This window comes from Pieris rapae, chromosome 16, assembly GCF_905147795.1.
Source record: "Pieris rapae chromosome 16, ilPieRapa1.1, whole genome shotgun sequence".
Classification (NCBI taxonomy): Eukaryota; Metazoa; Arthropoda; class Insecta; order Lepidoptera; family Pieridae; genus Pieris; species Pieris rapae.
The window spans coordinates 3,038,542-3,054,520 of NC_059524.1; the positions used below are offsets into that span (position 1 = coordinate 3,038,542).

At 32.8% G+C, this 15,979-nt stretch overlaps 1 protein-coding gene across 3 annotated transcripts in view; it reads right to left on the reverse strand.

Annotated features, from left to right (window-relative positions):
* The window catches only part of LOC110998392 (homeobox protein unc-4-like), a 32,487-nt gene extending 17,455 nt beyond the window's left edge, over positions 1 to 15,032 (reverse strand). For all 3 annotated transcript variants that reach the window (XM_022267033.2, XM_022267032.2, XM_022267031.2), the window contains exon 1: positions 14,746 to 15,032. In XM_022267033.2, the coding sequence (XP_022122725.1) occupies positions 14,746 to 14,959 (214 nt within the window). In that variant the 5' untranslated portion in view covers positions 14,960 to 15,032. The remainder of the gene's footprint in view (positions 1 to 14,745) is intronic.
* Between the last annotated feature and the right edge of the window lie 947 nt (positions 15,033 to 15,979).

The window sequence follows — 15,979 nt, forward strand, 5'->3', positions numbered from 1 at the left end:
AAACAAATTTCCCACATAACATTTCATTAGTATTTTTGTATAGACAGCATGTAACACCCTGTATAAAAATCAAGTCACACATAAAAAATCGATCACGTCAAAGCAGGCTTGTAAAATTATTGAGAATTTAATATGCGATATTTACGACAAGTTTTTTTCGAAACGTGTTTGATATGAAGACATCGATCGATACTTACGGAATCGGTCGGTGAATAATAAACATTTCCACGAAATTGCCGCAACCAGTGAAACACCTTTCATTTAAATTAATTTTTACGACCATAATCTGTGGACGCGACGATTTTTCTGTCAGCTATTTTGACGGCTCTGTCATCCATCGCTTGTCAATCCTCCTGTTGTCTTATCCTGTTATACATGTACCTACATTATTTGCTACAAGAGATGAAATGATGTCTGTTTATCAAGACAGTTATTGCCGCGCACCACAAGTATGTGGAACCAGTAACCCACTGAAGTATTTTTGAACCCATTCGATTAAGATCCTTCTAGAAAATAGCGTCCCAATTCTTAATAAGCCTTGCGATCCTTCTGGTAATGTAAGTGTCCATGTACGACGGTGTCATTTAACATCAGATGATTTTGATTTGCCGCCTGTTATTAAAAAAAAGTTATTAACTTGCTATAACAATATTGCCAGATTGAAAATTTTATACTCATAAAAGCTCTATTTTATCAATTGTTGCTTTTTATTTAAAAATAATTTACATTTAATTCTGAAAAATAACATTATGAATATTTTACGTATACTCGTTTTTCTTATGTATGTTTTATGTAATATAGTTCAGCCAACAGTTTGGCACATTAACATATATGTACTTTGCACTATATAATAGATTACCACCAACAACAACAATAGACCTAATTACAGGCTGACACAGCTTATATTATCTGACACAAGTCTTGGACCACAACGAATCTCTGCAGCCATGAATCAGCGTGTCACTGATTCACTTTAACAGCCTCAGACAGGATGCGTCTGTATATACGCGCCTGGTACGGTGTAGTCCCAAAAATAAGTTTTACAAAGAATGAAGTAAAAAGTTATGTCTATAATTAATTATGATTTAATTCGTAATTAATAGAGTTCAATATAATTTTACTTTGGCATATCCCGTCATATTCATTATCATTAAACGGTATTTTGCCTCCAGCAGACGGGATTCAAAGATTCAAACGTGATAAATGGATATTACAATACATTACACAGCGTATATTAAAGGCAATTTCAGCCAGGCGATATGAGGCGTAATAAAATTTTAATATTTTATAAAAACAATATTGATCACTTTAGATTTTGAGTAATGCTTCGTCCTGCTTTATTTAAAATATATTATTAATAATTTATTTAAAAGAATATAGAACAAAAGTGTAATGGTGGCTCAATCTAAAGTATAATCTGCCACACATAATGGCGTGCGAATTTGTCTTTATCATATATGTATTAGAATTTAAAATAGAAGTTACATGTCAACCGTCATAGACACGACCAAAAAGTATTTTCCAATTTCCTGCCTTTTTAGACCGATGCCAAAAGTATTCAAACAGAAAATATAACATTTTTGAAGAGAGAATTGTCGGTTGCAGTAGAAACATCAGAGGAGCACAGATGTATGAATAGTGCGTACTGCGTACATTATCTACCGTCTCCCGGGAGCAATAATTCACATTCTCTTGTTTCTGTTTATTCGCGGCCGCTTCTTGTTTGTTTGTGACTCCCGTGATTCATTTTAATTATATTCGAAATCTGTTAGGTAAGTTCTATTTAATAACGTGATATAAATTCTATTAATATAACATTCAAATTATTTAAGCCAAAATCAGTTTTACAAACTTTTTAGTATCAGAGTCTGTTTGATTAGCGTAGTCAACTTTGTTTATTAAATGCACTTAGTCCAGAGGTTAAGTTCTATTTCCGCGAAAAAAATTACATAAGAAAAGTCAAACACTAGTAATATTTATTAGCAATACGACGTCATTTACGTTCTTTGGTGTTTTTAAAAGTGTCAAAACTTCCATAATTCTTTTATAGATAAAAAGATAAGTAATAGTACCGCAGGGCACAGAGTATCCTAGGGTACTTGAGGCGAATGACATGTGTAACAGATAATCTATTGCGGGCTGCTGATGCTGTAGGGCTCCCAGGGGAGGAATTTATCACAGCTTTGAAAACCCTAACACTTGCTGTGTTAATATGTAGCTGTGATAAGGAAGATATTTATTAACAACTGAATGAAATGTATATTCTGTATCCCTTTAGAAATAGTCTAATTACACTATTTTACTTTAAGTTGCGGTCTCTTGAAGACACTGAAAATATAACTTGACAGAAAGAGAGAAAAGAGTAGGTACTGTGGTTATTGTGAAATTGAACTCATCTAGGTTTAACCAATATAGTGCTACAGCTCTATGAAGCCGAAAGGTTTGGTGTAACCACTGGTGTATTAGCAGTAATCGAAAATTTATAGTGATGCATATAAATTTTCGACTAGGAGCGAAGGAATTATTAAAAGCTGTCGCTATGACCGCTACATAAATAGTAAAATTCATCGGCCAGTAAATCATACTTATCGCAAATACAAAAAAAGTGGAGCTTCAACCCTTGGTATTGTATCTGTTTCACAATAAATGCATGAGGATCATTTTGTTTCTGACACATGCCGTCTAATGTAAAAATTCGATATAAAAAAAAATTGTGCATTGTGATCACGTGGGCGATCGGATGATACCGCTGTTGGACGGTAGGATTTGGCGGCCGCGTAATTCTCCTATCCTGGCTTCCTTAGTACCACTATTGTGTATTCCTACCATAGATCAGGGAATCATCCCACTTCGAGGCATTAATTAAAGATTCAAACCATGGTAAATGAAAGAGTCAGTACGATCGTACCTTATTGTCTGTTATTGTATGCTTTTATTGTACATCCTGTGACGTGTCAAAACGACCAAACATGGCCTTTACACTTAGATGTCACAACTTGACAATATTATCTGTTTAACACTTATACTATTAATAATTTAATTATGCCCTAAATATACGTCCTCACATCACAGAGGCCGCGTTATCATTGGCATAACTCGTTACAGATTTATGGGTGTCACTATCACCCTTTGCGTTAAATAATTAAGTTCTATCAATATTAAGTGTTGCCTGATAAATAGAATTACTTAATTTTACTGATAATGCTTTGTTATTTGACCGCAACTGTAACGGAAATATAAGTCAAACATCCGTCATTGTAAATTTTATTCTATAATTGAAAAATATTAATGCGAATGACACAGAGGTATTAGAATCGATTCTTAAAGATAGGTACTTGACAATATTGTTATCACTTACAAAAAATAAACACAGAAAAGTATTTTCCCCCTGCAATAAATAGACATTATATATTTAATATACCGTACAAATTATTCTTATACACCTAGTTAACGTCAGTAAGAATAATGAATATGCTATTTTATTAGTGTATGATATAATTACCTAATACTAGATTTATTGAAAAGCAAAATCCAATTTTCCATGTATAATTTTTAGGACCGCAGCAATTAAAAAAGTACGTTCCGTTTCGCAACATTTTGTTTATTTAAAGACGAAAGTAATCAGTCATGGTAGAGTAAAGGACCGTACCCATTCTTAAGGGCAAGCGTACTTCGGAACGCACGACGCGTGACGTACGACTTAATTTTATGCTACATTAATAGCGAAGGGTTTTTAATAGGGTTAGTTATGGTATGAGGTCTCGAGCACGCGTAGGGTTAAGGGACTTATACAAATCTGTTTGTACTGTTAATAGTTGAGATTTAAAACCGGTAGACACTAGAAAAATGCAATTATAACAGCGTTGAGTTTTGAACAGATAAATTAAAATATGTTCTAAGGAAAATATTGTTAGTATCTAGTAGATAATTACATTGTTAGGGAAACAAATAAACGCACTTGTTTAATCTGTGATGTAACGAAGCGTTTAATCTGTTTTAAAATTAAATTTAAACTTTAAATTTACCTACGAAACGTCAATGCGCCAGCAAGTTAGCAAGCTTTCTTAGTTTGGTCTTTCTCAGTGGCGCTGACGCTACTAATCGGACAATCATGTAATTAAAAATACAAATAAAAACGAATGATGTTATGATTAACACTTTACACAAATAAAACTTTTAAATGCTACGTGTAATAAACAAATGTATATGTTTAAGATTAAAATTTTATTGGTTAAAAAAATTTTTTTTTTTTTTTTTAAAAATCTTTTGAATTTGAAGTTTATTTATTTATTTATTTCCAGTAAATTTAAAGTTATTGAGTTATATAATGTTTATTATATCTGTATATGTTTTGGAATGGAATAGGTTACATAGGTTTTTTATGTCACTTCACAGATTAGTATAATAACGTGTGGTCGATTTAGCTTGGACTTCCAAAAATTCCGAAAATAACGTCTCTGAATCTTAGTATATTTGCTGGTAAGGGGCTTATCTTAAGCATATATGTATATACTTTTGCTTAACACTTATAACTGTTAATTTTATGATAATTATATCTATAGAAAATAGGCCACATAGCGTACGTGGACAAGAACCGATGGACCCCATGAAAGGAGACCTGGGCAGAACAAAAGACCGGCCGACCACCGAATAGGTGGACTGACGACATCTTCAAGGTGTAGCCTCTCAGTAAGAAGAATCAGAGATACCAGGGCAGGGCGTAATGCAAGAAGATGAGACATACCAACCAAAAAAGAGGCTAATTATGATCAATTATATAATTATATAAAATGTCCGCAAGTTTTACTAAAATAATTTTTACGATAAAAAAAGAACCGAAGTAAGACCGTAATTAGTAATAATTTACATTTAATTAAAAGCAGCTTAAAGATTATGAAATTATTTGAATATAAAATCTAAAAAAAATATAGCTATACAAATATTTTAATATCTAGGCATAATTGCTAAATGATTATTGTATTCATGCGTCATACGTAAGCGTAAAATTTGTTTTGTTTTTTGTGCTTTCAAACTCGTGGGTGACATTTTTTTAATCGCGTCCCATGGCTAATTCGTGATCATTTTGTCATGAATAAAATTTTAATTATTATTTATTCGATTTTAGTAAAAAAGTCAGCTGCGGTATTCACATAAAACCCCTACAACGAGTTTTTAGTTCTGGTCCTCAGATTTCTAGATTTTTTCATGATAATTTGTCAATCTCATAGGTGATCAGACTCCTGTGCCTGTCACACGCCGGTGACTTTTTGAGTCTAAGGCAAGTCGGTTTCGTCACGATGTTTTCCTTCACCGTTGGAGCGAATGTCAAATGAGGTAACAGAAAGATGGTGCACAGCCTACGAACTCCGGAACGAGAGTCGCACGCTACACCACTAAGCCAACACTGTTGCAACTCACTCTATCGTCTTAAAACCTGTTGCATTATACATTATATTGGATCCGTAAGCTAACACATATAATACTACTTATAATCTGTAGTCTGTGAATTAAGAATCTGTTGTGGTCACGTTCTCAGCTTTACATTTCTTGGAATTCATGCTCAAAACCCGAGACCTATTTAATTAGTTATTGGTTTAAAACTTTAAAAAACTGTTACTACTTAATTGCCTTAATTGAGTTGGCAGTTGCCTCCTGGTTCGGCTACAAATTGAAGGATGACGTCATTCATCATTCATTCATTAATCATCAGTCATTCTCGTAAGTCAAGAATCTCGCTTTCCTGAATGGAATTCAATACGCAAACAAAGTATACTTATTCATCGATTCATTTAGACAAAAAAATCAAACAATTTTTGTGTATATACAAACATCTCCAATGAACTTTGATACTATAAATGAGCCCTAGGGAGCAATTGCAAACCTATCCGCGGTAAACAAGCCATATTGGCGCGAAATCGTCTCCCGTGGCTAATTCCAAAGGGCGAACGGGGCAAAACGATACACTGTTTAAGTAAATAGAAAAAGCGAATCGAATCGTGACAAATGTGTGTTTTGGGACACGTGACGCGTGATTAGGCACGCGTTTGCGTTTAAACTGGTTATAATTGTGTTTTGTATTAACCGAATAGCGGTGTTCTAATAGCGTCAGTGTGCGATTCCCATCCCTGAGGTCGTAGCTTCAATCCCCGGCTATGCACCAGTAGCCTTCCTGCCTATGAAGGCATTTAACATTTGCTCGAACGGTACAAAACATCGTGCGGAATCCAGCGTGCTAATACTCAAAAATTGCTATTAGATTGAAAAATTATCATGAAACAGAAAACAGATGACTGCCAATGAGCTTCCGCGCCAGTTTTATTAATTATTTTTCTTCATAAGCAAGTCAGTGATAAGCTTTTTAGAAGACAAGACGGTCACTGGTTTTTTTACGATATGTTATGTTAATTGCACCCATGGAATGTAAACATTTTGGGTCAAATACCTACATAATCTTAGAGTTAAGAGTCGCAAGCATGACCACGACGCTAATGACACTATTGGGTTATATAGTCAAAGGTATGTTGTCGTATTAATTTACTAAATATATAATTGATTGCCTGGTAATAAATAATTTTAATAATATTTTAAAATCCAACTAATTTATATATTATATATTGAATATTTTTTTTATAAAAAAATATACTTATGCTATAAATTGCTGTGATGTCATTTTTGTTACTTGTTTTAATTAGTTTACTTCGAAAATTTATTTTAAAGGATAAAGATAAATTTTGGAATTATAATTCCGATTAACGTACCTAAAATATAATAATAAGCAGCGATATTTATATCCGCTAATTTATACAAGTTTCACGGTTTGGAAACCTTGAATTTAAAAAAGTAATATAACTTCATAAAAAGAATCATAACCTTATTAATTTTCCACAACAGCTGTGCCCATTCTTTGGTTTTTTGGATGCAAGCTCCCCTGTAAAGGGTGTGAGAGGAAATGACCCTTGAAATTGACTCCCGCCCGCCTCGGTTACATTTCGCGCACCTTGCCCGCCGACTACTTGACTAATAAGCCTTATTACGAACGTTTTTGGCCTTTTGTCACTTTGTAATGAGATTTTTTACTTACAGTGTGTTTACGTTTAATATTTTTCGTTTCACAAAATTAGGTTACAAATATCAAAAATTATGACGTTTTCAATATATAAGGTATATATGCTATTAGGAATTTACAATCATTTATTTATTAACAATTCGTTGCAAGTGTACTCACATAATATAGTACCTACAATTTAAAAAGAGGCAAAAATGTTTTGTAGTGATGTACTGTATATATGATTTGCATATAAATATGTTTAATGTTATTATTATTTACTTCATTACAGTGTCATTTTAACGACAGATAAAAAATGTATTTATTTTGCCGAATTATAGGAAATATGTTGGTTTTGTAAACGTGACGTACCTGTCCACATATAGATTAAATAGTTTCAATTTATTAAAGGTCTATTAATACTAAATGCAGTGGTAACCTAGTGGCTTCACCCCTGAGGTCGTAGGTTCGATCCCCGGCTGCATACTAATGGCCTTTCTATATGCGCATATAACACCCGCTTGAACCGAAGCGAAGGAAAACATCACGAGGAAAGCGGCTCGCCTTAGAGCAAAAAAGTCGTGTAACAGGAGGTTGATCACCTACTTGCCTATTAGATTGACAAATGATCGTGGAACAGAAATCTGCGGCTACCTAAAAAGTTTGTAGTGCAACTAATTTATTTTATTTTTATTAATACTTAATAAGCTAATATAGAGAAAAGTCCCTCTTAACAGACAGTACTAAATCAACATATAAAAGGAGATAAACCTTACAAATAGGAAAATAACATTCGACCTAACGAAGGGTGAGTGTAATAATTTATGTGTTGTTCCATTCCAGCCCGGTCTCCCCTCGCGTCACCCCTTATTGATGCACTTTTGACTAGTTCTGATTTCAGTTTATTGCGCTGTTTAACTTTACTGCTCAGTTCTGGTTAAATTAGATTGGCCTTTGTGGTTGGCAATTCTTCAAGAATTATTGTCTAATGATTTGAGCTACTCTATACTTTATGACTTTTTTTATTAGCACTTGATTATTTACTTGAATTTAACAATGAGATAAATAATTAGTTGTTATGTACCTATATATACCTTCTTAGATGTCTATCAAAAATACGTGGTAAAGATATAATGATATGTAAAAAATAAAGAATTATGATAAGTAGAACATTCTACGGCTATACGGCCTTTTCACCGACAAGAGAAATTATAAACCCCATTTGTCTTACAGCCTAATAAGTAATTATTGTAGTTTTAAATCATTATAATTTTAAATGACAGAACAGTTTCATACCAACGCCTCTAGATGGCGCTAAATCTAAGTTATAAATAATACCAATTTACCAAACCTAAAGAGTTTGATAGGAATTCATAAATTCATGATAGCACTTAGCTATGCCTCATTACAACGTAACAAGCCGACAGTGATTACGTCACGAAAAGAATCGCGTGTTTCCAAAATTGCAAATGCGAATGAAATTAATTTACTACAAAATGAATTTGATTTCACCATATTTATATATAATTACCTTTAAATGTATTAAAAACGTTATTGTTAAACGTGTAATTACAGGAGAATGGCTTTAATTTTAGTTAAATGGTGCTTTATTTTAATAGAACAGGGGGCAAACGGGCAGGAGGCTCACCTGTTAAGTGATACCGCCGCCCATGGAAACTCTCAATGCCTGAGGCCTCGCGAGTGCGTTGCCGGCCTTTTAAGAATTGGTACGCTCTTTTCTTGAAAGACCCTAAGTCGAATTGGTAAATGTAAAAAATACATGTACAAGAGATTACATTTACGCGTCATGACTAAGAAAAATCAAACTAAAAGATATTTATTCTATCTTCTTCACAACTCTTTCGTTTCGGCATTTTAATAAAAGAAGAAATATTTGGTATTGGCTATACATAGTCAAGTGTAGGTTTAGACGGTGGGTTCGTACTTGTATTTTTAGTTCTGCAAACTAAATTAATTTTGGTTTGAGATTTAAAAAGACTTAGCGCGAACCATAATTTCCGTATGTCATAATCTAATACATTACAATACATACGTTGACGTTTAATAATATCTTAGCAAGGCTTTGTTGTAGGGACTAACCGAAAGATAGCTTCACATCTCATCATTTCGGGAAATTATAATAAAAACTATTGTATAAACATACATTGTTGTACATGCTTGTGTTGAAGACAGCAAAAGAAAGTTCTGAAGTTCTGGAGAAGGAGAATTATATATACATATCTAGAAAACATATTATGAAGAGAAAAATTACACAGAAAACCTAAAAAGATTTTATGGGTAGCATAGTAAAATGTTGATTTTTTGGTGTATAGCTACTGAGTATGTTGGGTAGTAAAAAATAAGTTGGTATAAAATAAGGCAAAACGGATTTTGCGGGAGCAGCTAGTTTAAAATATATTATACAAAGATAATCATTAACCACGAAAAAATATATATTACACAAATTAAATTAAGTATCAAGGTTTTCATATAGGATTAAATTTTATTTTAATTTCGTTGACACAGTCATTAATAATAAACACAAAAACGTAAAAACGTACCTACGTTATTTCACAATATTTGCGACATAATTCGTAATAAGTTAATTTTTTATTTATTGATACTTAAATACTTGTTGCTATCCAAATATATGCTTAAAATCTTTTTTGAAAGTTGAATTAGTGTTAGCGCACGTTAGTTTTAAGGGCTAAACAGTGGTAAGTGAAAAATTATAACACTAGAACAGAGTGTCTTCCCCTAATTTGAAAGTGTAAGTAGTGTTATTGGACACTTTCTTATGTTAAATATCCTTATTAGGTTATACTTATTAGACTGATTCAAAATCTTTTTTTTCTTTTTTTTTTGAAAATAAAATAGTTTTTTTCATTGCATTTTAAATGGGAAAGGGGACCCGCCTATGTGCCAATTGTCAAGATATCATTCTATCATTTTGCTTATCATTCGCTCATTTTTAGGAGGTTTTTTGTCTAACAAAGAAGCTTTTTAGATATATTTACTCCAAAAAAATATTATTTTGAATCAGTCTAATACTTATACCTACCTATTACTTAGGTATTAGTAAGTTAGGGTATGAGGCTCAATAAAAAATATAAATAGAAATTATTTTCAGACACATAGCTAGTAAATTTTTTCTTATAGGTATATAACAGGGCACAAACGGGCAGAAGGCACATATAAATCGAATCAAATCAAAATCATGTATTCATTTAGGGAACACAATGTTGGTGCACTTGTAAAAATCAAAAAGAAATACATATGAAATGGTAAATGCGTTAAATTTTACATTTACTGCCAGTTGTCAAATCAAGAGCGTAGAATGGAAGAGAAGAACTGGCAATGAATTCTCCACCATCTTTTTGATCGCAATTTTTTTTATGTTTTACACAATGTTTGTAGGGTCCATATGACATCTTATGTAATTAATAGGTAAATTATAGTTTAAAAAAACAATGATTTGTCTTCTATCAGCAGACGGCATAGTGAAATAGAAACACACATTTAGGTACATTCTCGATTGACATTCTTGTGGGCAATGTAAAATATAGACACTCACATTGAGCTGTGGAAGGGAATCCTGAGCATTCGCCTCCAATAACAACCATATTAACAATATATAATAGATTGATCACAATCTTTATATGAAATAATTAAAAGGGTAATTCGTGAATTAAATATGGTTATTAACAATTAACGCAGCTATGCCACGCCAGTTCCTTTAAACTGAGATTTCTCTACATCTACCGTACCACGTTGCTCTGAAGATTTGTTCGGATTAATGAGCTGCTGCCTCAATCTGCAGCTGAGTTTCATCGTCAGACTTACGTAACGGCAGAATACGAAATTCCACCCGTATCATTATGACGTCCGTCGTTCCATAACTTCGATCCTAAATCGAATTGGTTCGGAAATACTTGAGCCCACTCAAGTATTTCCGAACCAATTGGATTTGGAATCCTTCAAGAAAAGAGCGTACACATTCTTAAAAGGCCTGCAACGCATTAGCGAGCCTTTTGGAAGTACATATCAGTGTCTATGGGCGGCGGTATGATAAAGGGGAAAATTTCTTTAAAAAACCTCTCTAGAACTAAGACTTGGTCTAAATAAAATATATGTAGATGTTAATAAATTATCGGATAGTTATTAAAAAGTCCACTTTCCTATAAATCATCTTCTAGTTGTGCCGATAAAAAAGTTGTTCACAAAGCGTGGTGGCCATGCGTCATCCACAAAACATATAACAAACTAATTTCAAGAGTAACACCTCAGCACAATCGCCGACAAAGGCCGATCATAACTGGAGACCTATTTCTGTAAGACTTGTACGATTACCCCACTCTAACACTTTCCTAATCGTTTTTAAACCTTTTATAATAAAATTGTTTGTTGTTAAAACATGTATTTTTGGTTCTGAATACTGAACACGTGAGATTTATATAAATAAATTAATCGCAAAATAATTTGCTAAGCGCAAATCTTGAAGACGGCTGGAACATGCGAGTATGTTTTTTCTTTATTCTCTGCGGAGAGTTTTTATAAAGAGCATTTTGTAAACTAATAAATAATTTAATCATTTTGTTTTACTTAGTACTTAGGTTTTTATTCCGGAAAAGCGAACAGTCTCTGTGACGTGGCATAGCAATGTTCCATGTGTATTAAGTATATAATCAAAAGATAGACTAAATAAAAAATTATATGAAAGGGAAATGGAGTTCGGGCGGGCAGCTTGTACTGAATTAAAAAAATCACAAATTATCGTTCTTATAATATAATTATTATCCTCAGTTTTACATGAATATATCGCAATTTACAATCAAATTTTTAAATACTATAACATAAGTTTTAATCCAAGCAACAATATAAGGATTTAGACATGTATAACGACGATTGAGTCACGATCTCGTGTTGAGAATAACGACGTAGGCATCGACAAAGTTGTTACGACCGACGCGCGCGCAGCAGGCGACCGAACTTCGAAACTAATATTTCGGATTACGCTCGTTAGGTTCTTAGCACCTTGCTTTTATTAATAGAAAATTTATTCAAACGATTCAGGAATACTAAGTGAGAGGGACAGCCGTTATGTTTCATCAGACCGCTGTTAATACACATTCCTTATCTCTCGCCATAGACAATTCATAAGTTATGTCAAAGACATGTAATTCTTGTAGCCGAATAAGCTGTGAATGAATAAAATTTTAACAATACTGTGCTAAATATGCTAAATGTAAATCTTTTCGCTGTGGTCTATATAATATGCAGTGATGAAAGATCAAATCTGCAATCTGTATATCTGTGGTCGTAGTCTGTGAAATAAAAGGTATGATCCTCCACGATCTGACACGATACTCCCAAAAGGGAGTAGCGTGTCTCAACCAGAGAAGGAGGATCACCTACTTGCCTATTAAGAAAATCATCATCTGAGGACACAATTAAGGGTTGTGGCTTTTTTACTGTACATAAAATGCAAAGCCCGCAAAAAATAGTCAAGTTTATCTACTATTCCCAAAAAATTATTGAAAATAATTTGCTGAAGGACTAGGTATTTAGTTAAAAAAAATTTTAATTATGAATATTTTTAAAACAGATGTTTAAGCACGTATGGAAGCTGTTTAAAAAATAACAATAATAATAAAAACAAACCCAATACAAAAATAATTTAATTAAGATAGAAGGTCCCGCGATTACCGCGTTCAACCAACCAAACAAACAAGTTTTTAGCATTATAATTAATAAAATTGTTATTAAAATTAGTCTAGTTCCTAGATTATACGTAGGTAATAGATAAATATAATAAATGCTAACGGAAATATGACGTAGACACTGCATGCGCGCGGTTTCACAAAGATTGGCGCGTAATTTGCCAATCATATTTTTCATCTGTGTCTATTAGCCTAGTAGAGTTTACGACACAGATTATAATACAAAATCAAACCAAATTTGTAAAGATCAGTTGATAATTCTATGTAATCTGCATATAAACGATATCAATGAAGAATTACAGCGAGTGGGCGAATATCGGTTTTATAAAAAAAAATAAGTCCAGAATATGTAATTTTATTTCATTAATTTAAACAGAAGAATGAGAAATCCCAAGACCGAATAGAGCCTATATGATGACGCTATTTCTATACAAGGTCTAGAAGACTTTCATAACATGTTTTAATATTGTAAAACTAAAACTATTTTATTTTAAAGAAGCACTTATGCACAATTAATTTCTGCTTTTTTATTTACCTACTCGTTAGAACTTTAAAAATGTGATAAAAACTTTTGTGTCTACTAATAATTTATTAGTTAAATTCAAAGAAAGCAAGAAACACAGCTTATTATTACCTATTGTAGATAAAAGAGAAGAATCGTTTCACTATTACACACACGAACTCCGGGCTTCATATAACAATGACACGGCGACGATTACTCGAATTAGAAAAAATGATTACCAATATGTGATATTGAGGATTAGTAGTCTTTTACAAGGTCAATGAAGCAAAAAGTGTACTTTATAAAATATTTGATAAAATAAAATTAAAGGAAAATTTTTCCATTAATTATTAAATATTACTGTATAATTAATTATGTACCTGTATGTTTGCGTTAACAATAATAAATTATGTTAAAAATATAATTTATTATTGTTATAAGAAGTTTTTAATAATTTTTGGCATTACCTATAATCGAAAATGCGTTTGCTCGCTTTTAAATTTTTTGCGGGAGAAGTTAAAATGGCGCGTGATTGCTTGTATTGTAAACTACCTACTATTATTTAATTAAGAGATGTCGGATTATTTCAAATAAATAAATATAGAACCTCATAACAATTAAAATAAATACCTACAATTACAATTTTGACAATCCCTATGTGACATTTAAAGCATCCGACGGACGGCGAGTTATTTGTCGTTATACCTTAAAGAAGACCTTTTTATTTTTAAGGTTTTACATTCCAACTTTTAAAGGTATTTATTGATAAAGATTCTTTGTTTGCAATCGTTATATTGGTATTTAAGAACGAAAAAAAATTATAGATTAATCCTTTTACACTAATATTTAAGGTTAAATAAAAAAAATTCATGAATACGTAATCTTGAATTGTTTAAATTTATATAACCGTATCTGATTTTGTTTTATTATTTAAGTTCATATCAGAAACTTTAAATGCGAAATGTTAGCACATAATACGAGTAGTAATTTTTATATATAGCAGTGAAGGACGAATACGCGTTTTAATTTGGTTTTTGGACCAAATAAAAACATTGAATAAATTATCCACATTTACCATTTTATCAATGTAACAACAAATTATCATAATAATAAAACATTTTTTGCCTATCTTCTTCTTTACGTTTACTAGATGAGAAGCGATGTCAATATTTTCCATTGTCCCGATACAAGTGTAAACAAAATGCCTTTTAATTAAAAAGTTTTTCACTTAGCTTATGTTTTGCCGCCAAAAATAAATGAATGATACATATACAGACAGATGTAGAGATTTTAATCTTATAAGAGTTGCTATTCATATTTTTCATTCATCATTTCATTCACATTGACACTATTGTGATTTGTTTCAAGACGTAACTAAATAATTTTTCACTTTTTTATTATTACAACCTATTAGTTAGATTTTGATATTGGTTTGCATCCCCTTAAACTACTTAATTCTAATAGGAATAGAGACCTACCCTTACTACTTCCTCCATCTTCATTAGAGTCTTCACTAGGAGGTCCATGAGGTGCTCGATTCGGTAAGGGATGTGGTAGTCGAGGCCTCGTCAAAAACGGTGGTGGAACTCCAAAAAACGGTAAGAACGGGGGCCAAGTAGGCCTTGGGGCTAATCCTGCAGCCGCTGCCGCGTATAATTGAAGCGGCGCGGGCAGACCACCTTCCAACACCATACCGACAGTTTAACACCCACAAACTCGCATTGTCGCACCACACCACACACCACAAGACACTATGTCCCCGTGCGAGGCGACAGCCGTCACTGGCATGGCGCGCTCCGGCAGGGCGGGGCATACCCCTCTACACAAATTAATACCCCGCCCTCTTCATATTATAGATTTATTCCCTTATATCATGCTAAACAACAATACACCCTATTTCTTTGCTCTACAGATGGATATTAAATGACGGTTCATAAATTAACCTCGCCATACGTGAGAATAACGACATTGTAGACGCCTTCACTTGTATTACAAAATCTACTGTATTGCTTTAGAAATAGAGTTGGATTTTGTTTGATGAATAGAGTGTGTATTTTGTATGGGGTACAGTCGTAATCTTTTAGCCGCATACAAAAACTCGTAGAGGCATAATCAGAAAGATGTTTGTTATAGATTGTTTCTAATATTTTCACTTTATGAAGTGTGTTACAAATGACATTGCTGAATTCTTTAAATTACTTTGGGAAAAGGGTTTTTCTTCCTATCAGAAGAGTTGTGTTTGATATTATATTGTACTACTAATTATAGTTTTTAATAGACATTTTAAATAGCGGTTTCATTCTTTTATTTTTGTATTGTCAAGATGTGAAGATGTTAATTTGAAACTAATTACAGAGTAAAGGCTATGTTATTAACATGTACAATAGGTGTGCAACTAGATTACAGCCGCATTCTAATGACCCGAGTAACAATCAATCATATAAAATTAACACGTTACAGATTGTGTTCTGACATTGATGAATCATAAACGAAAGGCAATCAATTTCACAATTCCTTATTCCATTAAACAAAAAAGCAATAACCTAATTGACATAAATAATAATAAAATACGTCAAGACACTCTCTGTAACCGACGTGACGGCTATATCAGATCTCGTACCCACTGCGCCGCCCTCTTTAACCGGCTTTTGTGCTGAAGCCGCTTCGGCCCGCGATTGGTGGAAATCGCGCAGTGGGGTGACTCGGGCGTGG